At 28.6% G+C, this 23,078-nt stretch overlaps 2 protein-coding genes and 1 pseudogene across 6 annotated transcripts in view; 2 read left to right on the top strand and 1 right to left on the bottom strand.

The window, feature by feature from the left end:
* Window positions 1-222: 222 nt before the first annotated feature.
* On the top strand, window positions 223-3,089 carry LOC132934710 (complex I intermediate-associated protein 30, mitochondrial). The gene is made up of 4 exons (XM_061001038.1): window positions 223-797; window positions 1,380-1,597; window positions 1,679-1,864; window positions 2,471-3,089. Exons 1-4 carry the CDS (start codon window positions 500-502, stop codon window positions 2,696-2,698), a joined length of 930 nt encoding a protein of 309 aa, XP_060857021.1. The 5' UTR covers window positions 223-499; the 3' UTR covers window positions 2,699-3,089.
* An 8,673-nt stretch (window positions 3,090-11,762) lies between these two features.
* LOC132940509 (piwi-like protein Siwi) lies at window positions 11,763-19,477 on the top strand (annotated as a pseudogene).
* A 107-nt stretch (window positions 19,478-19,584) lies between these two features.
* LOC132935358 (probable nuclear hormone receptor HR38) overlaps window positions 19,585-23,078 on the bottom strand; it is a 91,240-nt gene continuing 87,746 nt past the window's right edge. For 4 of the 5 annotated variants that reach the window (XM_061001888.1, XM_061001885.1, XM_061001887.1 and 1 more), the window contains one exon: window positions 19,586-21,645. In XM_061001888.1, the coding sequence (XP_060857871.1) occupies window positions 21,386-21,645 (260 nt within the window). In that variant the 3' untranslated portion in view covers window positions 19,586-21,385. Of the gene's footprint in view, window positions 21,646-23,078 lie in introns of all 5 variants that reach the window. The other variant, XM_061001886.1, reaches the window with a different exon arrangement.

Here is a 23,078-nt window from a genome sequence, read left to right as displayed (position 1 = left end):
CATTCTGGCAGAGGTCTTATCATAAACTATACACAATAATTATATATATATTTATTTGTGTTAAGTCCTCTATAACCTCAAAATATTTTCATGTTCGTTCCCGTATGATAAGCCACAAAATATGGCCTATCCATTCTTTAATATCTATATTATGTGAATCACGGTTCTGAGCTACAGCTGCAACAGGAACGTTTCCACGATAACAAATACAAGACTAAGTGATAATACTATCAATCGTACGTCGTGCCGAACTGCCGAAGTGCCGAGTGCCGTGAGGGAAATGCGATTGAGCTATACCAATTACGATTTACGAACGACAAATGACCGGATTGTTTGTTTTGTTACAACTTAAAATTACTTCTTCGAACCTTATGGAGACGATCATCTAGTTCAGTGTTTAGGATTCTGTTGTGTACTCGTGTGTCCGGCAATCGAAACTCGGGAATTCCTGAGCCGCAGACTCCGAAAATCGATTTCCATGTCCGGTGTTTGACCTGCAATGCAGCGCGTCAAAATGTTTACCGTAGTGTTATTCCGGAACCGATGGAAGGGGTCCTTTGGCGTCTACCCGGCGTTGACAGACTGGACACGTCGACGAGGAGTGCACACGTCGGCCACGACCTTTGAGTTCCATGAGTATGACAAGCGTAGCGGCTACGACACTGGGTTTGAGATCGCTGACACGCGTACCGAGAGAATCCGTCTGGGTCTGAAACAGCTCAAAAAAGAAATCAAACTATGGAAAAAAGAAATTCAAGAAGTTCTGATAAGCGATCCCATACTCGATTACAGAGCAGGTACCCATACTGTTAATTGAATGGTTTTTGACGGTGATATAATATTTTTATTACATTAAGAGGGAGCTACACCCGCATACGTTCTCTCTGTCTTACACACGCATAACATAGCAAATTGTACACTCGGCAGATCACGTTTAGCTCTTAAAGTTTAAAAATTAGAGTGAATTGACCTCTCATAAAAATTAAAAGTAAGAGTATTATCTAGTGAACCTCATGGGTTTTTTTATATTTTTATTTTAAAGCAAGTTGAGTATTTTAAGATGCACAAACAATTGAAAATATAATGTACTCATAACTTGCGTTAAAATTAAAATTAAAAAAAAACATATTAGTTTCACTAGATAATAATCTTACCGTTAAATTTTATAAGAGGTTAATTCACTCTAATTTTTACACTAACAGAACTAAATGCAATCTGCTGAGCATACAATTTGCTATGTTATGTGTTTGTAAGACTGAGAGCACACATGCGGGTATAGCGCCTCTTAATTGAAATACTCAAAATATAATATTTTAGTCCCAGTCACAACAACAACCTCTTTACTATTTTAGAATTTATAATAATTTATAACGTTCCAGGAGAAGTTGATGTGTTTTGGAGATTTTACGAACAATCTTCATTGGATCATTGGATTGTCACAAGTGATAGTGATCATGCTGAAGGTTTTAGTAAATGCGATTTAAAAATTGGTCATCAGGGTTATGGGCTTTTTCATGGAAATCTATGTTCGAGAGTCCCAAAGGATGGAAGGATTCAAAATTCCGGTTATTGCAATATGTTGACAAAACGTGTTTCGGTAACATTTTATATATTATAACATCTTTTTTTATTATTCAAAAAAAATTGCATGCTGTTCATATTTAAACATAATTTTCAGAAATCTTTTCAACGAGACAGTTTTTTGGACTGGAGTCCTTACACACATCTCAATTTACGATTAAGAGGTGATGGACGGAGTTATCTAATAAACATACATGTGTCTGGACAGTTTGATATTATGTGGAATGATGTATTTACATTTGTACTGTATACTCGAGGTGGACCATATTGGCAAACCACAAGAGTAAGTAATAATATTTATTAATTACCAAATTGTTAATCTGTTTCCTTCATTATTTAAATATATAATATATTAGAACTGATTAATTTGGAAAGAACAATACAAATTTATTATAAATAAAAATGACTATAAAACTATTTATTAAACTGTACTAAATTAATTTTTATTTGAGAAAAACTATCAAAACTAGATAATATTATATAATATTGCCCCCCGGCACAAAGAAAGTCGTACCTCTGTTTTTACAAATTTTTTTTTTTTCAAGTTGTCATAACTTTTTTTGTGTAGTTCTTGCGAAGACGGTAGTAACTGCATTTTATTGTATAGAACGTCTTTGATTGTTTAATGTTACTATCAGTTTCGCGGAAACTACACAAAAACAGATATGATCACTTGAAACAACAAAAAAAATTTTTGTGAAAACAGAGATATGACCTTCTTTGCCGCGGCGGGATATAACCAAAGTTATGTTGGTAAAATATTGACTATTTAATTTGTCTATTATAGTTTTTTTTAAATACATTTTCTATTCTGTATTTAACTACTACCTTTATAGATCAATCTTTAATACAAGGTGCATAATTATTTATTGTTCATTGATTTGTTTAGATACCATTTTCAAAATTCTTTTTTGCCAGCAAAGGACGGATACAAGATAAACAAGCACCATTGCCATTATATAGAATTACTAATTTTGGTATTACTGTATCGGATAAAGCTGATGGTCCTTTTCAATTAGAAATTGATTATATAGGTGCCGAATTTGATCCTACCCATCATGAAGAGACTGCTTATGAAATGTATGAAATTCAACAAAATTATATAATCGGTACATAAACCCATAACTGGTTATAGTGTTACTTTATAGCTTATTTATGTTGATGTTAACTATCTTGTTAAACAATAGTTGAAATTTAAACTTACAATCATATATTAAATAATAACATTTTAATTTTTTTTTTTTTTACAATTGAGGTGTTAGTGGTACTAAATATAATTTTATTGTGATGCACTAGGGACATAAGAAAATTATAGTTTGTCTGGTTTTAAAAGCTTTCTATGTATTCAGTTAGTTGTTTAATAAAACTGTGTTTCCAATACAATTGTAAAACAATACTTTTCATTTAATATTTTGCTAATGACGTGATAATGTTATTTATGTTATTATGATTAAGTGGTAATTTTAAAATAGTTAAAAGAATAATAAATATTGTAATTTATTACTTCAGTGGAAGCAGAATATGTTTCTTATCTTCCTTATAAAATAAAATTTTTAATAAAACACTTCCAAATAATCATAGCCACGATCATTGAAATATCTTTATTTATCAAAATTGGTACTAGTCAGACACAATGGTGTATTTAGTTTTTTGGCACCCGTATGCTAAATTTTTCTGTCTCCTCCTCCCCCCCCCTCACCATCATATTACCAAGTAACCAACAATATTTAGTCTGAACCATTAAAATTATTATTAAATATTTAAAATAGGCACCTTCTAAAAATAATATATTCTGGCCTAATGTTTTACTTTACCAGTAAAATGTTTGTATAATAATACATAGTCCCATAATGCCCATATTAGAAATATAAATAGAAAAAAAGAAACTCAGAAATATAGTGAACAAAAATAGTATCAATTACAAAATTATACATTTTGTCCATTTTTTAGTACTTTTACAAACACACTCTTTAAGTATTTAATTTGATCAGAGTATTCTCTTTTGGATTTGGAGAAATCAATATTTTTATTCTGATGAAAACTGTACACAACAAAATGATCATGAGTGTTTCATTACAAACCCAAAATGCAGGATCTTTGTTGAAAAATATTTTGTTATTCTTATCATAATGATTATTTGTTTAAAAAATGTCATTGCAAACAGAAATACTTTTATTATTTCTGAAGAGCGGATTTATATGCATTTTAAATTGTAAAATATACACGTTAACATGCATAAAAAAAGTCAAAATATGCAAAAACCATGGCAAAACATGAAAATAAAATTTCAATTTTTATTAAATTTTATATTTGGTTTTTATTTTGCAGTGATAATTATTTATACATTTTATTTAAATTTTCATAAACAAAAAGTAAGATGTATAATATAGCAATACAAAAACGTAATTTAATTTTTAATTTCTTATGATACATTGTAAAAAATATTTTATTAAAATTAAATAGTAGATACATTGGTGATATACATAGGAAAAAAGTACTAACATTTTAATGTAGTATGTTAATCGGAAAAACAATGAGTTATCAAAGTATGTTCCATGTTTATTTCTGTGAAATTATGACAGCGATCTGTCAGAATGTACTTGTAGGATGAAAAACTGCGTTCAACATCAACACTGGTTATTGGAGCATATTTAAAATTGGCTAGTATATCCGGCTAATAATTTGGAACAGATAAATCGTTGAAATTAGCACTGTCACCTTGAAGTATTTTCAAAATTTCTTTTAAAGCCATTAATCCTTTATTTTTATTCAAAACGTTTTTAAATTTTTTTGAATTATTCTACTATTTTCACTAGTAGGAAGTTTATTGACGGAGTTTTCTACTTCTTCTAAAATTTTTAACGAGTACAAGGGACAAATTAGAGGTTTCAAGCTTATTGATACATTCAACGATACATTAAAAATTTGCTCTAATATAAGCAAGATCATATTTTACATTTAATTTATTTAAAATTGATTTACAACTTCAAATGTTGAATTGAATAACTTAATGTTTAAAACCATAAGGATCAAACTATTATTAGTTTACAATATCATATATTTGCTAAGAACTAAGAATAAATATAATAAATTGTGTAAAGTACATATAATATAATTATAAATAGATATAGGTATATAAAAACAAATTAGTCGCTCAAATAATATAATACAATACTAACTGGCCGATTTAAATAAATATAATATTATGATGAATGAAGATGGAATTTTTAAATGTATATAAATGTGATCCATTTAATGATTAATGTATATTGTATGACACTATTTAAAAAAACTATTAACAATTAATATATTAAAATGTATAACTCACCTTCGACAAACAATATTCAGTTCTAACAAATTTGCTGGAGAATGAATATACTTGTTCATAATTTGAGGGTTATTCAAAGCTTCAGTTACTTCCGTAAGACACGTACGGACACACACTTGACCGAGAGCTGTACCTCTACGCTCACCAGTATCTTGTTGGTAATTTCCACTAGCATAAAAACCTCAAAGCTGTGAGAACCTAAGTGTTATTTTAAAAATCAATTTAAAATAGGACCTTGGCCATAGTATTCAAGATTCATATTATGCTGTCATAAATTAAAATGGTGGACAAATATGTATCACACTGCTCAGTGCCGCAATTGGCAGGGTGCCGGAGGTGCACGGCATCCTCAAAAGAGCCCCATTATCATATTTAGGGGGCCCTTTTCAGATATAAAGGAATTTAGATTTTAAACTAATATGAATTTTTATTTCAATTTACAACACATGATGAAAATTGAAATTTTTTGATGCCTGCAACGTGTTATGTCCAACATCTAATATTATGTTATAGTATTGAGTATACTTATAAAGATAATATTTTGTATTGTACATTTTTAAATATAACTTGACCCCACAAATACAACTTTACTGATTTTCATAGAAAAAAAACTAAAAAAAAAAGGTGGATAAGTGGATGTCGCTCTGCTGTACAGTAGGTTACAAGTGGGTCACTGTAATGGATGGTGTTAAATTTGAATTCATTGATATAATATCATTGTATAAGAAAAACGATTCTGAACGAAAACGGTCAGTCAGCCTATGATATTACCAAGTATATTTGAATATTGTATTATTGACTCTGCCGGTCGTCCAAACACTGCTCGTGTGTATATGCGTACGGCGACTCATATGCTCCTGGTATCTGAGAGAAAAAACCAGTTCGCACACGACAATTAATGTAATAATATACAAATGTAAAGTAAGTAGTAGGTATTTTATAACTATTTTACTATTTAAAAATTTGCAATATTAAGAATATTATATAATTAATTTTCTTAATTTAATTAATTTTAGTAGGGGTCGTTCAAACCACGAGCCGCAACTTCTTTATATAGATAAAGAAATACTTATCTAATCCGAACTCTGGTGGTACGTACGCAGCGCCCTCAACGTATAACACTGCTGTGAACTGTTTTAGTGATCTGCGATGGAAATTTCGACCTAGTGACCTAACTTATAGGAGTAAAGTCAGTGACGTAACTTTAAAATTTGAGCCTGGGAGTGAAATATTTATGATATGTGGAGATATGAAGACGCATTCACCTTACTAAATTTGTTGTAAAAAAACAATAATATAAACAAAGCTGGACAAGTTAACCAATTTTTTTGACTAGTTAAAGTTAAGTTATCCTAAAATAAAAAATAACTAAGCTAAGTTAAAGTTAGTTTTAAAAAGTTACTGAATTTAAGTAACTAAGTTAAGTTACAAATTTTCATGAAAATAATAACTAAGTTAAGTTAAAAGTTAAGTTACTTTTTTTTTTTAAATAACTTTAACTTACTCATAAACGTTTTTTTTATCTCATCGTAAGAAAATAACTAGTTTTGGTAAAAAGTAAAACAAACGCTCACATTGACGAATAACTAAATTCACTGTTGGAACTTGGAACCCTCATAGTCACACACTCACACCAGTTGACACACTACTACATAAGCTGATATTATATAATATAGAGACTTATAAATTTATAACAATTAATTCTTATATACCAATATAATATTATAGGAATGTAGAGTGGAGTTTGTAGAAAACACAGCATAAGTATCACTGTATCAGAAATTACTAATTAGGTCCGTTCTGGAAATTGTATTATTACCTATCAATGTACACAGTATACTAGTAACAATGTAAAATACATCTTAACCATTGTTATTTCATAGAAAATATAAACTTCCTAGTTATATTTCAAAGAAGTAAAAAATAAATAATAATAATCACTATTCACTATAATACTACTAATTAGTAATTACTATATGTCTATATTATTGTATATTATAGTAAATAGTAATAAATATAATAATATACATACCTACAATCGTCGGTAGATATATTTCCGTCCTGGCGGTTCTCAGAAATATCAATGCAAATAATATACAGTTCATAAATCATAATAGGAAAATTTTTGTAAATAACATTTTACAAATAACTTTCATTTTAACAAAATAACTAAGTTAAGTTACAATTATTTATAAAAAGAAGTTAGAAGTAACTTAGTTACTAACCAAGTTATTTTCTACATTCTATTTTTTTTTAACTAGTTAGTTAAAAGTTATCAAAATAGTAACTTTTAACTTTTTAATTAGTTATTGCCCACCTTTGAATATAAACATAAATATGTTTTATTAAATACACATCTTACCATTTTATAGTTATTTAATTAATAATAAATTATTATTATTAATTTAATACTTGTAATATTATGTACGTACAAATAAATCAGCAAATAGTTGTAGTTGTAACAAATAACAATTTAAATAAATATGACTATAAACTTAAAACATTTTTCTGGACTTCTTATTAGGTAAAGTAGACATTATATGTGACAAATTAATTTTTTTGGCAATTTTCTTTTCTATCGATATTATAGCTAAACTTGCCAAACGAATTTTTTTCATCGTACTTCGAAGGCAGTTTTTAATTATTTTAAGTTTTGAAAAACTTCTTTCTGCATTTGCCACCGCCTCTTTTCAAAAAAAGAAAACAAGCTGTACATAAATCTTGAAAATTTGTGGCTATTAAATAATAAAATTGTCTACAACTATAAATTTTGCGAAGTCGTGTATATATTTTTACTAATAATAAAATATCACTATTATCAGTGTTGTTAATATATTTTGACAAATATTGCTGTGGCATTAGGGTAAATGTACATAAGTTAAAATATGCTCATAATGATTTTATCGTGTTATCGTATATAGTTTTTTTCCTTTACATTTTGGTATAAGAACATAAGTCGTGAGACTATTATTATAGACTATTATTATTGCTGTGTTAAAAGTACACAAGTCTTAGAATTCATCATTGTTAATTCGGGTAAATATTATTATGTTAACTTATGTACATACAAATTCGAACTGTTTTAAACTGTGATGACTGATGAGAATATATATATAAGTTAAGTTATGTAGTAACCTCCTAATAAAACTTCTATTGAACAAATCACAAAGGTAATAAATCATATTCAGTCCTTCCAAGCTTATAAATCACATTATTCCAGAAGGCACACACGCAAAAAATATCTTTTATTTACCTTAACTTTAATGTTTGAGTTGTATGAAAATCAAGTAGAAAATTCAGTAAACTTTTCAATTTATTTAAAAGAATTAAAATAATTAGATACCCAAACTTGATACATGCCACAAATGTGATGTCCTCAAAATGAAAGCACAAGTAGAAACATGTGATATTGAAAGAAATAAGATATTATTAGAATTGAAGCATTTGAAACAGCACAATGAAGATGCTGATAAAGGTTATACTAGCAAATCAGTAGATAAAGATATAGCCAAAAATGATGACACTAAACAAATTTATACATTTGATCTCCAACAATGTTTGCCTATTCCGTACTTAAATACTTCTGTTGCTTTTTATAAAAGGCAACTATGGACTTTCAACCTCATTATACATGATTGTATAACTGGATAACCTTACTGCTATATGTGGTATGAAGGGGTTGCAGACAGGGGTGCTAATCAAATAGCATCTTTCTTATATAATTTTTTAAATGAAAAAATTTCTGATAATATTGAAGAGATTACATTTTACAGTGACACTTGTGGGGGCCAAAATAAAAATAATCATGTTGCCTGTATGTTCCAAGTTGTTCTTCTAAACCACTAAACACTAAAAACAATTAACCATACATTTTTCACACCAGGCCATACATACATGGAGTGTGACATTGATCATGCAGCTATAGAAAAAAGGAAGAAGAAGGGTGGTATGGTGATATCTATTCCAAATCATTGGTATCAACTAGTAAGAACCACAGGAAAAAAAAAATGTAAAGTTATAGTTATGTCTCAGGATAATTGTATTGATTTTGCTTCCCTTTTAAAAACAAACTAACAAATTAAAAAATATATATATAAGGTGACCAAGTCATTTGGCAAGGAATTCAGTGGCTACAATATGGTACAAATTTTGGTTTAGTTTTATACAAGAATACCTTAAATGGTAATGAACCTTTCAATACCATACATTTTGCCAGAAGAGGAAAGACATCAAAACAATTACAGTTACAAAAATGTTATACCGGTCCTCTACCTATAAGCAATGAAAAGAAAAAGATCTGCTATCACTACTTCCTTTGATAGACCCTATTTATCATGCATTTCATGAACATTTATTCACAGCTCAAAAACAATGTGATATTGATCCAGATCTGGAAGAATTTAATTTATGAATTTTATAAATTAATAATGATTAAATTGAAGTCGTAATACAATATTTAATTTATATATTTAATTATTTCAAAAAATAACATATTTTAGCTATGTATTTTATTTTGTTGTATGTCAATTATTTTAATTTGAAACTTAAGTTAAACATTGAACTTATTTCTTTGTTTCTATTGTTTTTATTTTACTATTTAATGTTATGTTGTAAAATGAATTAATTTTTTTGTTAGGAAGTTGTAATAACTATAACTTAAAATTGAGACAAGTTTTATTATTTTATTTTATGAATTATTATTAAATTGTTTTATTCTAGTTCTATTGTACTAATTTGTTTTTTATAGGTAGGTACATATTTCAAATTGAGACTGAAGTTTTATTTTTATTTTATTTTTTAATTTGTTCTAGGTATCTTATTGCTATAATACTTATACTATTTTTATCAAACTGTTTTTAGCTTTTCATTAAATTTACAAGTTATAAACAATTGAGATACTCGCTAGACATATGTACTTTTACTCATTGTTTATGTAAAAAAAAGATTTAAGTTTAATATTTTTGGGTAAATTTATTTTTCACAAGAATTATAAATAATGTAATTTAAGGTGAGTTGTTTAAACTATTTAAAAATGCTATAAGAAGATATCTAACTAAATAATTGTATTTACACGAATAATTTGAATGTATTATTTGTCTTCCTGAAAAGTTGCTATTTATAACTTATGTACATTTACCCTAATGCCACAGATTGGTAACGTTATTTTTTTCGTAGTTTTCGTGTGGTATTTTAAGAACAGGTGTAGTAATTGTAGTAGGATCTTCAAAAGTAGATTCAAATGTTGCAACAAATTCCTATGAAAAATACTTTAAAGTTATACAATAAAATCATAAAAATATATAATTGTTAACCTAACCTAACATATTAACATATGATGGACATTAGAAATGTAGGAATTATAAAATAGTATAAAAAAAGTATTTAAAAATTAAAATATATTATTTTTCTGAATTAAAATTTATAATTATATATAAATATTTACATTGTGTTTTTGAAAATTGTATCGTCTGTTACTTAAAATAGGTGTGTTTATATAATGAAAAAGTACTTCAACCTACCTATAGTTCATAATATTTTTACCTTAAAATCTGTATCAGTTTTTATTTTATGAATTACCGTTTCGATTTAATTCTTTAGCAAAGCAAAAAATAAAAAGCGGCAACCGTTCTAATACCTGATAAACGTAAAAAAATAAGAACAAACATTATAACATTAATATTGTCAATGTGAAACCAATTAAATCGTTTCCCCAATTTATTTTTTAAAATTTTTTTTAACTAATATAAAAATATTTTTGTATTACATAAACATAATAATATATTAAATTAATGGGTCATTACAAAAATCCTAAATCTAAGTACTTAATTCAAAAATCGTATTTGATTTTATTTACTGCTATCTTGTTTATTATACAATTTTATTTTTTTCCGACATAACGTGGACCGCGATGTCATAAATATTTCCTAATACTATTGTCAAGCTTAAATTAATTTATTTTTTATTTAAATGTATTCATGTTATGTTACATTTACGTTTAGTTGGCACAACACAAAATGTTGCGCTCGTATTTGTTTATTCTAAATTTAGGTGTAATAAAGATATTATATTGTCTAATATTGTATTTGTATATTATGTATTATGTTTACCCAAACGTTCTCTGATTATACTGATTTATCAGGTAAAATTATAAAATACCTTTTATTCTATGTGTGTTCAAACGTTGTGTCTATTTGTACCCAAACGTATTGGCTTTTAGGTCCATGTGCGATGTGCCTAAAAGTCTATCAATTAAAATAATACAGCCTCTGGTAATAATTATAAAACCAATTTATCTTACCGCACGTATGATCGGATGCTCCTGAGTCAAGTACCCCAACTCTCTTCAATATCGTTTGTATTAACACTGTTCCTATCACCTGCTGGGATAGAGTCCCCAGCACTGTGAAAATAATTAAACATATTTTCGTCATAACCATATTGTCTGTTACTGATTCCATTGCCAAATTTTCTATTTTGGAAGTATGAGTCGACAGATTATCATATGTTAATTGAATAACAAAAAAACTTTTGTTGAAAATAAATGTAAACTTGTTTCTGTCTTGTTTGTAAATGCTGAGAAGTTTTTCCCACATTTCAAATGCACTCTCACAGTTTATCAAATTTTGTAATGGACCATTAATTATTCGCGTTAATTCAAATGAGTTGAGATTTACCTTCAATTGGCCACACAAGGGCAAATTTTCCACATTTGATAATTTTGTTATTTTCACTGAAACGTCCATCCTGACTTTTCCTGTTTGATATCGTTTGAAGTCCAAGTTTATCCAAATAATGTGTCTGAGCCATAACCTGTTGAGTTTAGGATTATATTTGTAGATCGATCTAGACAAAAATGACTACACTGCTTTTAGTAATAAGTAACATTTTACTAACGCATGACGTACACATAAGTATTATTATAATGTAGTGCCAATAGTATGCTAAAAGTCGGTCTTATATTATATTCAAGTGACCTATTGACCTTGTTATTATACAATTTATGACGTGATTTGCACTTTGCGAATAACAACAATTAATGTTGTTATTATTGCGTAACATGATGTTACTTATTAATTTTTATACAATATTAAATTATATTCAACAAATATGTTTTGATTCTTATTATTATTGTATCTACCTTAATATCGAAATTAAAACTTTATTTTAGTAGAATTATTCCATATTGAACCCTTAAGACAACCAAGGGGAAAAGCCCGTGGATATTCTCAATTTCCAACCATTCAACCAGGTGTATCAGGTTTTTCGAATTTTCCTCCTCAAGGAATAAAGGAAGGACCTAGACCAACCATATCACAGCCAGTATCTTCTTCACAGCCACTAAAAATACCAGTTATGGGTACAATGCCACGGCCACCTCGTCCAATGCCATCACGATCTACTGGTGCACCCCAGCAAAGAGCCCCTAGGCCACTAGGGCTAAGACCTGGGATGTCTACTGATAATTTACCATGGAATGGAATGTCTGGTGATAATGTAACCCTTAAACAAGACCCAATGGCAGGAGTAAGAATCTATTTGAAATTGTATATTATTTACATACATTAATTATATGCAATTATCTTAAGGCGCAACAAATTACAGAACGTCTTCAAAATTTAGGTGCAAGTAATATATTTCTTATATAGGTAGTTTGTTTTAACCATTTCACTGCTATGGACGTACTAGCTTCAGACATACTATTACATTCCTTTATCCATAAAATAAAATATGTAAAAAAATAACTAATTTAACAATAAAAAAAGTTTCTGTGTTCATTTTTGTATTAACGGAAATAATATAAATACACATTTTATAAATTTTAATATAATTAATACACATTTTAAATCATTATTATTTCTAGTGATGACCAAAATGACACTACTTCTAACTATAGAATGTGTCGTCATGCTGACCCTGTTGGGTACCGTTGTCGTATAAATTTAAAACTTAAAATGCAAGCCAATATACATATATTTTTTTTTAATTTTTACATATTATAGTTTAACAAAATAAAATTGATAATTTAAGAATATGAGAATGGATCAGAGAATGGAATTTTAGGGAAAAAAGCATAGCAGTAAAAGGTAAAATTAATAAAATCTAAATGACATAACCAACTTATGTCTTAAAGGAGATGTACAACTAGTAGATACTGTTATGGCGCGGAGCAGTACGAGGGCGGAGACAGATTGATTTTGAACATTTTAGAACACCAAGACCTCAATCTTCATTAGGTGATATTGGAAAACAAGGTAATGTTTAATTTTTAAATTATTTTAATACAATTTTTATTTTATTTTTTGTAATATCTAGAAAATATATTATACATTTATAAGAGAATCGTCTAGACTCTAGAATGTAAGGTTATACCACTGTTAAAAATCGATAAATGCGTATATTTTAATTAAATGTGTTGGATATAATATTCCAAAATAATATGTGATTATTTCTCCAAAAAATGTTCACCACATTTTTGAAGGCTTGACACCAGCTTTTAGTATGTGCTCATATACCATTTGCTTCACCTCCCTAAGCCACATTACGACAACATTGATCTCCTTGACGTGGTAACCTTACTTCCTGGTCAGTATTCGTAATATATACAATTTATAGTACACCTACACATTATAATTTATAGAAAAAATTGATTTTAAAATACTATCTGGTTCGTGTATTAGAGAAAAAATGTACTATACCTACTAAAAAATGTTTGCACCAAGGGCTTTGAAATAATTAATTTTGAATTATTTAAATTATATTTAATGAACTGGACTCGAATTTCAACACTCTAACAAAAATATTTTTAAATAAATTAATTGACGTTGAGTATTTTTATTTTTAAAGAAAAAAAATTAGATGTTGATATAAATAAATATTAAAAAGTGGGTAAGTAGATGTCGCTCTGCTGTTCAGTAGATTACAAGTGGGTCACTGTAATGGATGGTGTTAAATTTGAATTCAATGATATAATATCATAATAAGAAAAACGATTCTGAGCGAAAACGGTCAGTCTGCAGCCTATGATAGAAGCCTATGAAATAAGTATATTTGATGATATTATTGTGAATAAAGTAATTTATATATTTACCTATTTACGTGGAACCTTGTTTTAAATTTTAAATCCTTAACTATAAAAGTTGAACATTTTATACATTTTTAACTACAAAATAATTATTAAATTTTAAATTTGATAAATTTTGTCAAAATTCGAACTTTAAATGCTTATAAAAAAAAATTGTGCCTATCTATTTTTAATATTTTCAACTGCTATTGTAATAATATATTAGGAGCCTTGCATTAAATTTTTACAAAATTTTATCATGTATAGAAAAGGCAAATATAAACGACCAGTGAAATTTCATGTAATTATACATTTGTTTTAGAGTTACACCAAAAATCAAAATCGATTTTGTGGAAAACCTATTTTGAGTAAAAATTCTCGTTTTTCCTTAATTTTTATGTTGTTTTTCCAGGCGCTTTTAAAAACTATTGGGAATTTTAAATTTTGACCTCCTCAATGCAACAACAATATTCACTTTCCCATCTAACAAGATACTGAAGTTGAAAATCGAAGCATTATTTCAACTACTTATCGTGTATTAGACAATAAAAAAAAAAAAAACACACATCATTGTAAAATCAATAGATACATTCATCGTTTCACTTAGAATCTAAAATATGAAAAAAGTATACCTAGGTGTTTTTAACATGTAATTTTGTCAACATTTTATAACTGAAAAAAAACAAATGAAAATATTTATTGTGAAATAGATATTTAAATTGATTACACAATACAAAAATTGTTTCTCTAATATTTAGAAATATGCCTAGGCTTAAACATTAATAGTATTTACTTGTGATTATGAATTATAATACTTTAGGAACTTCTGGACAGCCAGTAAAATTGTTGGCAAATTATTTTACCATCACCTCATATACAAATTGGCGTTTGTATCAATATCAAGTTGATTTCAGCCCCGAAGAGGATATAATTACTATTAAAAGAGAATTATTAGCTCAGCATCGAGAACTTTTAGGAGGATATTTGTTTGACGGAACCATGTTATTTTCTCGCACCCGATTTGATACTCCTGTAAGTTGTTGTATAAAGTTAACCATTTCACTGCTCTAGACGTATTATTAAGTTCCTGTAGTTTATATTATTATAATTTTCCAATAACCCTAAAATAATAAAAAAACTCTGTACCACATTATTTTAAATTTAAATAAATTATAATTTGTTGTTAAATAATAATAATGTAAAATAATATAATATTGTTAAATAATTCAAAATAAAATTAAAAAAATATATTTTTTGTCACGCCTTCACCGAAAGTTTAGTTTTCGATAACGGTTGAAGCGTTGGAAAGCGATGTTTTTCCGTCTAGCGGGCGGTAAAGTGGGAATCCCCAAAAGTACCGCGTGGTAAAGTGGAAATCCCCAAAAGTACCGGGTGGTAAAGTGGAATTTCCCAAAGGTACCGGGCGGTAAAATGGAAATCCCCAAGAGTACTGAGCTCAGATATCACGCGTATTCTCTGAACAAACAGACACTAAAATCTATACTACGGTCCTCATAAAACATAAACTTTTGGTTACATCTTATATTCATATTATAATCTCCTTGCATGGCGCGTAAACATTTTGCTTTCGTGAATTTGTTTTCGTATCATTATTTGGTTGGTGCATAGATCCCGCATAATGCATTACCTTGCCTTGATTACATATTTTTATTTTTATTCTTATTTTATTTTAATATAATAATTATTATTTATACTGAAATTTATACCACGGTCCTTACAAAACATAATCTTTTGGTTACATCTTATATTCATATTATAACCTCCATGCATGGCGCTTAAAATAAATAAAACCAAATCGTTTCTTTCATGAAATATTGTTTTCGTAGAATAGTCTGGTTGTTGCATAGATCCTAGCCTGAATTAACTTTGCCGTGATGGCGCGATCAATAAACGCAGAGGCGTGACAAAAGATAGTATGTGTGGCTCGTGCAGGAAGGAAATTTCAGTCTTGGGCGAAATGCGGCACGCGTCTACGGCGCGTGCCGCACACGTCTGAAATAGCTCACTTCCCGCACTTGCCACACAATATACTATTATTGTACATTGCATACACTGCAGGTTGTAGAGCATAAATAGTGAAGCAGTAAAAAGGTTAATGATTAATCAAATGTTTTTATTTTATTGGTTATTATTGTAATAATACTATTACAAAAATAACTAAGGATAATCAAGAATTATTATGCCAAGGGTTGCATAAAAAATGTATATAAATGAAAACCACTAAATAAAGTTTAATGAACCGATAGCTCTCTATCATCAATTGGTTTATTAAACGTTTAGTGAATATCAATTGATTAGAATGTTAGAAATCAATTTAAATATTTTGGTTTAGACTTTTGAACTTACATCTACAAGTTACCCGGATGCTAAAATTGTAATTATTACAGTAAAATTCACAAATGTAATAAAGACCGGGGATTACGTCAATATTCAAGTTTTTAACTTACTTTTGCGTAAATGTCTTAGATATCTTAAACTAAAAATGATTGGAAGAAACTTTTATGATCCAGATGCCAAAGTAAATTTGTGATTCCATAAGTATTTTATTTGTTATATATTTGACCCCTTATAATTGCTTTTAGATTGATATGGTTCAACATTAGCTTCAACTTTGGCCAGGTTATGAAACAACTATTGGCAGGTATGAAGATAACATTTTACTGTGCGCAGAAATTTCAACAAAAGTCATGCGCCAAGAGACAGTATTGGATTTTTAAATCAGTGCGCCGCTGATAGAAATAGAAACAAGGATTGGACGGTGTGTTTATTATGATTTTGGAGGATTTCAGTTTAAAATAGCTTAAACTAATAATTAAATGATTAATATATTTTATTATTTAGATAAACTTTAAAAGCGGTGTCGTCGGTACCACAGTTATGACAAAATACAATAATGAAACTTACAAAATTGACGACATTGATGAACATTCTGACCCTAATTCTGAATTTAGTAAAAAAGATGGGTCTAAAATGACTTACATCCAATATTACAAAGAAGTACATAATTATAATGATTTATTTTAATTATTGTAGGCCTAAATTAACATAATATTGATTACTGTATTAGAAATGGAACATAACAATACGTGGTGGTTGACAACCGATGTTGATTTCAAAAAATAAAAAAATTGTAAGACGATTTGGAGTTGAAAATACTTTGGTATACCTTGTTCCAGAACTATGCATCATGACTGGTATAACTGATGCCATGAGGAAGGTAAATTGGTATTTAATTCAAAATTTTTTTTATTTGATGTGCATTATCTTGTTTTAAATTATAGAAATAATTTCACACTCATGAAAGATATGGCCATACATACCCGCGTGAATCCCAAAGTACGCATGGAAAGATTAACAAACTTAGCAAACAGACTTCTAAATATTGTAGGTATTGATTTGTCATATTTTAGATTCTGAGCGATGAATGTAATTATTTTGTTTGTTTTTTGTGTCTGTAACTACCACCTATAATATAGGCACCTACACAAAAAGTAATAGAAAAAAATACTTTGATCTTGGATAAACAAAACTAATTATAACATTTATTATATTGTCATGCTATAAAAATGATACTAAGTCAAGTTGAACTAACATTGTTGGTAAACGTTGCTTGTTTTAAACTTTTATAATTAACATGGTCATGAATCAACAAATTTTGAAATAGTATTTGTCATATATTGCAGACAGTCGTCAAAATAATATTATTTAATATATATGTAATATAGGTGGGAATATTTTAAATTGTAAATTATTGACATAGGTCAGGCCAGCGAAGCAATATGTGCTGAGGCGACAATAATATTTTCTATATAACACCGCCGTACGCGCAGGCAAGGGGGCCCCGTTGTCGCTGAGTGATTCGGTGAGGACGTAGTGTGAAACGCCGATCGTAGTACGGGCTAGGCGATCTGAATTTGCTAAGTGTTTTATTTATGTTTGTTTTAAATGTTTTAATACAATAAAAGTGTTTCCGACCTGAAAACCCGAGTTAAACATTATTTTAGTCATTCTTACGTTCTTACCTTTTATAGGAACAGCGCCGGGATATACGTACTATGTGTCAATGAAGTTTTATTAAACTGAATAGTGCCAAGGTATATGTAATCTTTGAGTCATTTCAACTAGATAGGAACGAACTAAGAATTGACAAGCGCATACCATCGTACCTCAACGAGTTAACAGTGCCATTCTAATTAACTTTAGAGAGTGCAGTCATTAACTAGAGAATACGAGGGTAAGGCGCAAAGTTGGTTTACCGCGTATTGTCTAATACGGGTGATACCACATATTCATTTAAAAATATTCCAAGTATAAAAATTTGTCAAACTTTAAAAAGGGTTTCAAAATTTAGTTTTTTCTATATCAAAAGTTAAAGTTTTCAATTAAATTAAAAACAAATCTATTTTCAAGTAAGTATTGTCTATTAAAATAGCCATAGATATTCTTTTTTTTATTTTTCGTAATACAAGATATATATGATCTTGAGAGGACGTCGGACTTAAAAAAACATTGCTTCCACAGCGTGCTACACCCAAAAGGAGTTGATCAATTACAAATACCTAGCAATAGCAAAGCATTGTTATGTCAGCTTCTAATTTTATAATAAACAGTGTGTCCCTCGAGGATTTACTCATTGCGATATCTCCTGAGATAATAAATATATTATAAATCAGTTTTTTTGATTAGACTCGTAGAAGTCGTAGAACCAAGGACTACACATATTTTATTTATTAATTTTATTTAATTTTTTTGGTAAAAACGTTTAAAAAGTTTTTTTATTTTTTTATTTTTGAAACAATTGAAGATATCTATTTTATAGAGTTTATTTTTGAGAAAATTTTGACTTTTCAACGTTTTGTTTTCATTAATCTTATGAATTTTAATAACTTTTTTTAGTTGATAGGTAAAACAGCAAAAAATCGGTTATTGTCAGGGCGCCTAATTGGTATATCGTCACCGTGACGCACCGATTGGCCGACAAATCAATTCGCCGACACACCATTTTGCCGACACCCAATTTGCCGACACCCGATTTGCATTCATTGACAATGAATTACATACATTTAAAAATATAATTTTTTTTTACTGTTTTAAATTTTTATAAATGCTCACGTTTGCAACTCTGCCAGTAGTTTATTTCGGTAGGTAATCGGAAAAAAATCTATAGAAATCAATCCCCGGAATAAATATCCCTAAAGCAACTACGTAGTTTTTAAAATTATAAAAGACAATAGGTTAGGTACCTGTATATTATAAGACCTCGCGGATTATGGATTGGCAATCCGAGTTGTAGGCAGGGCTTCAAACCGAAAACAAATTTCGATATCGATTTCGATATTGTTAAATGATAAACAGATTTAATTTTTTTTTATTTGAATACCGGTTTTTCATTTTTCCTATTTTGATTTCGATATCAGTTTTTAACGGTTTTAACCGGTATTGAAAATAGAGTTGTGGACATAATCCGGTGCCACAAAGACGCGTGAGACGACGCAGTCTGTGTTGCACTAGTGCATTTCTATAGAAAATAGCAGTTAGGTTTAAATTATAAATGATACAGGTATTTTGCATAAGCCATTTTACATCGCTGTATAATAATGAAACATATATATTTTATTCTGAATCGCACACAAAAGTACAACGGATGAACGTAGAACGGGCGTATTACAATTTTATATAGTTTTGTATATCTCTGAAATATATATAATATAGTTACAATATATAAAGCAATAAAACCATACATTTTAAATGAAAAATACCTATTGGCTATTTGCCGATTTCTTTTTTCACAAACGTGAAATAATATATAGTATTTGTAATTTGTATATAATAATATTATATACTATAATAGATATTATATTGAACATTTTTTTTAAATACAAGGATACAAACGATACTAAAAATAAGGTTTTTTAAAATGTCAACACATTTTTTTTTTTATTACATTATAATATAACTACAGAAGGAATGAAACCGATGATAAGTTTCACTAACAATAATATTTCACTGCAGTGAAGCTAGAAAAAAAAACAGTTTTTAAATTTAACACATTTTTCCGTAAAGAAATTAACAAAACATTTTACAACAAGGCTATATAATATTATATAATTATGTCGTACAAACGGCATTTTGTTTTTAATATTTCTTAACGACTAAAATTATTAAGTAATAATCAGTAAAATAAATGCAATTTATTCTATATACTAATAAGGTTTACATTTAACTATTTAAGCATATACCATTCATACAACACACACACACACACACACACACACACACACACACACACACACACACACACACACACACATACAGATAGAGTGGCGAATGAGGTTTCTTAGAGGCAGCCACTTGTGTGTTATTGAAGCGACGGGTATTTTAGTTGTAGTTTATTCCATTTTGTAAATTAATTTTTAAAGGGTTTTTTATAGGGGATTTGTTTGTGTGGTTGATCAGAGATGTTAAAAAAGGATGTTTTTGGAACGCCTCTGAGAACGTTTGAATTCACCACACCACTGATGTGCACTCGTAAATATATCATAATATTATAGTTAACTAACGTGAATATTTTTATAATAATATACATATATCAATAAAAGTAGGCTAAACGCATAAATGGCAAATACAATAGGTATTGTTACTAAATAGTAAATTTAATACATCATAATAATATGTGTGTGCATAAAATATAATTTGTACAGAGTGTTCAGAATTCCATAAAATTAGTTGGACATCATATTAAGTAAAGTGCTCTTGTGGGTTATAAGTCTATAATAGTTTGTACAAGCATAATATACAATACTATATGACCTAAACCTCGAAATATTTTTAAACATGGTATAAAATGTGTTTGTAAAAATATCAAATTGTTCGTGATATTTGCAAGCCGGGATTGAGGGTTTTTGGAGGTCGTGAAAAACTGGAGACGTGCCTGTGGAACATTTGCTTATGAATCCTATGCCTTGAATTTGTTAGTGTTGTTTTCATTTTTTGGTGTTATTACATAACAGGGGGCCAACAAAATTTGCTACAATAGTTATTTGGCCTAGACTTTAAGAGGATCTTTGTACCGGTCTTGGATAAATTGTCAATATCGAAACTCAACGAAAAAATAAAATAAAAGTATTAATACAAATAATAATAATAAAAATAATAATAATAATAATAATAATAATAATAATAATAATAAAAATAATAATAATAATGAAACACGCTCTCTTACGTATAATAATACTATACGCTATTTAAGTATTGATGTAGGTAACAATAATATACGTATAAGTATATAGGTACAACAGAATAGAATAGATATAATTATTAACGGTTGCCAGATATCAAGAAAATCGTATTCACTTCGATGATTTTATGTTACATAATATGGATGATCGTGTTTTTCAAAATGGTAAACTAGCAATGAACATGTTCTCAATTAACGGCGGTGCGGGCACCAGGTCTTCCAGTTTCAGGTAGAATATCCGCTGGAGACCCTGCAGGCTGAGTGAACGCAACTCGGTCAGTTTTGCGAGCAGTCTCGAGAAGTAATAAGATTTGCGCTGCGAATCGGACATGCTGTAAGTGATGTGTTCCCGCAAAGAGTTGATGATTTTCATCTGGATCTGTTCAGTTTTTTTCGCTTCTCTGAGACCGTGTCGTTCTGAGGACAAAAATCACACAATTAAAACGTTTAAACACTAAACGATTGGGTAGTTAGTAGTTACACAGTCGAAACGTGTACAATATTTTAATATTCTCATGAATAATATAGCTGTACATTTCAGGGACGGGACCTTTTGAATTTATCGGTATCGGTTCCGGTACTGGTTCTCTAAAAATAGAAAATAGTTCCGGTTCGGTTCTGGTTTTTTGATAAACAAATTAAAGGTATCGGTTCCAAATAATTTCGGTACCGGATCCAGATAATTTAGGTACCGAAAAGTATAATAATTTTAAATATCTATCCGGAATGCTGGTTTAATTAATAGTATGATAAATATTAGAAAACTCATATGATCATACATAATTATTATACATAAAACAGTAGGTAATACTATTAAATTATGATAAATAAAATAATTTTATTTTTGAACCTAAAAGAACCTACTTAATTTAAAAATTCCTATTCGGTTCCGGAATTTTATTTATTAAAATAAAGGTTCCGGTTCCGGAATTTTATTTATTAAAATAAAGGTTCCGGTTCCGGAATTTTATTTAATAAAATAAAGGTTCCGGTTCTGGAATTTTATTTATTAAAATAAAGGTTCCGGTTCCGGAATTTTATTTATTAAAATAAAGGTTCCGGTTCTGGAATTTTATTTATTCAAATAAAGGTTCCGGTTCCGGAATTTTATTTATTCAAATAAAGGTTCCGGATCCGGAATTTTATTTATTAAAATAAAGGTTCCGGTTCCGGAACTGGTTATTTTAGGTTCGGTTCCAGTGCCTGCTACGTTTGTACAGACGACTTTCAATGGACAGCGGTGTTATACTATAATATTAATTCATAAAAAACATTTATAGTTACACAATTCCATTTAGGAATAGTCAATGATATCGGGTTTGCGGAGATTTCGAGTATAATATTAGTAAATGCGTATCATAATAATTAATAATATTGTCAGTTGGTACAATTTCGATTATTAAATGTGTGACGTTAAAATTAGGTAAATAAAACCTCTCCCTTATTTTAATATGTATGACAAAATTAAATTATGGCTTGGGGAAATGTACGTAGTTTGAAGTGTGTCTTTAATAGAATAGGTACTGAGTGGAAATATTATATTATAATGCTTATTATATGTATATTTATTATATTATATTATTTATTTATCTATGCATTAATGTCAGTGTTGATTCTATTTAAATGTTTAGATATTTATATTACATCAAACTACCTATATTATTATCTGATGTTAGCCATATTTTCGTTAGTATTGTTGCTACGGAGGTAATGTTTTATATATTATGTAAAAATATGTACGAAAGTTCGCGGTTTATCGAAATAAATTTCACAGTGTTGACATTTTTTAAAAAAAAATTATGATTTTAACGATATTAAAATATTGTCTGACGTTTCTCCAAGTGTTAAAT

This window comes from Metopolophium dirhodum, chromosome 1, assembly GCF_019925205.1.
Source record: "Metopolophium dirhodum isolate CAU chromosome 1, ASM1992520v1, whole genome shotgun sequence".
Lineage (NCBI taxonomy): Eukaryota > Metazoa > Arthropoda > Insecta > Hemiptera > Aphididae > Metopolophium > Metopolophium dirhodum.
Note: the sequence above shows the minus strand (reverse complement) of the source record. Positions and strands in the feature narration are given on the sequence as shown.

Coding starts and splice junctions, on each gene's coding strand:
- LOC132934710 (XM_061001038.1), top strand. CDS start 500: ATGCAGCGCGTCAAAATGTTTACCGTAGTGTTATTCCGGAACCGATGG. Junction 798..1,379: donor CATACTCGATTACAGAGCAG/GTACCCATACTG, acceptor ATAACGTTCCAG/GAGAAGTTGATGTGTTTTGG. Junction 1,865..2,470: donor CATATTGGCAAACCACAAGA/GTAAGTAATAAT, acceptor TGATTTGTTTAG/ATACCATTTTCAAAATTCTT.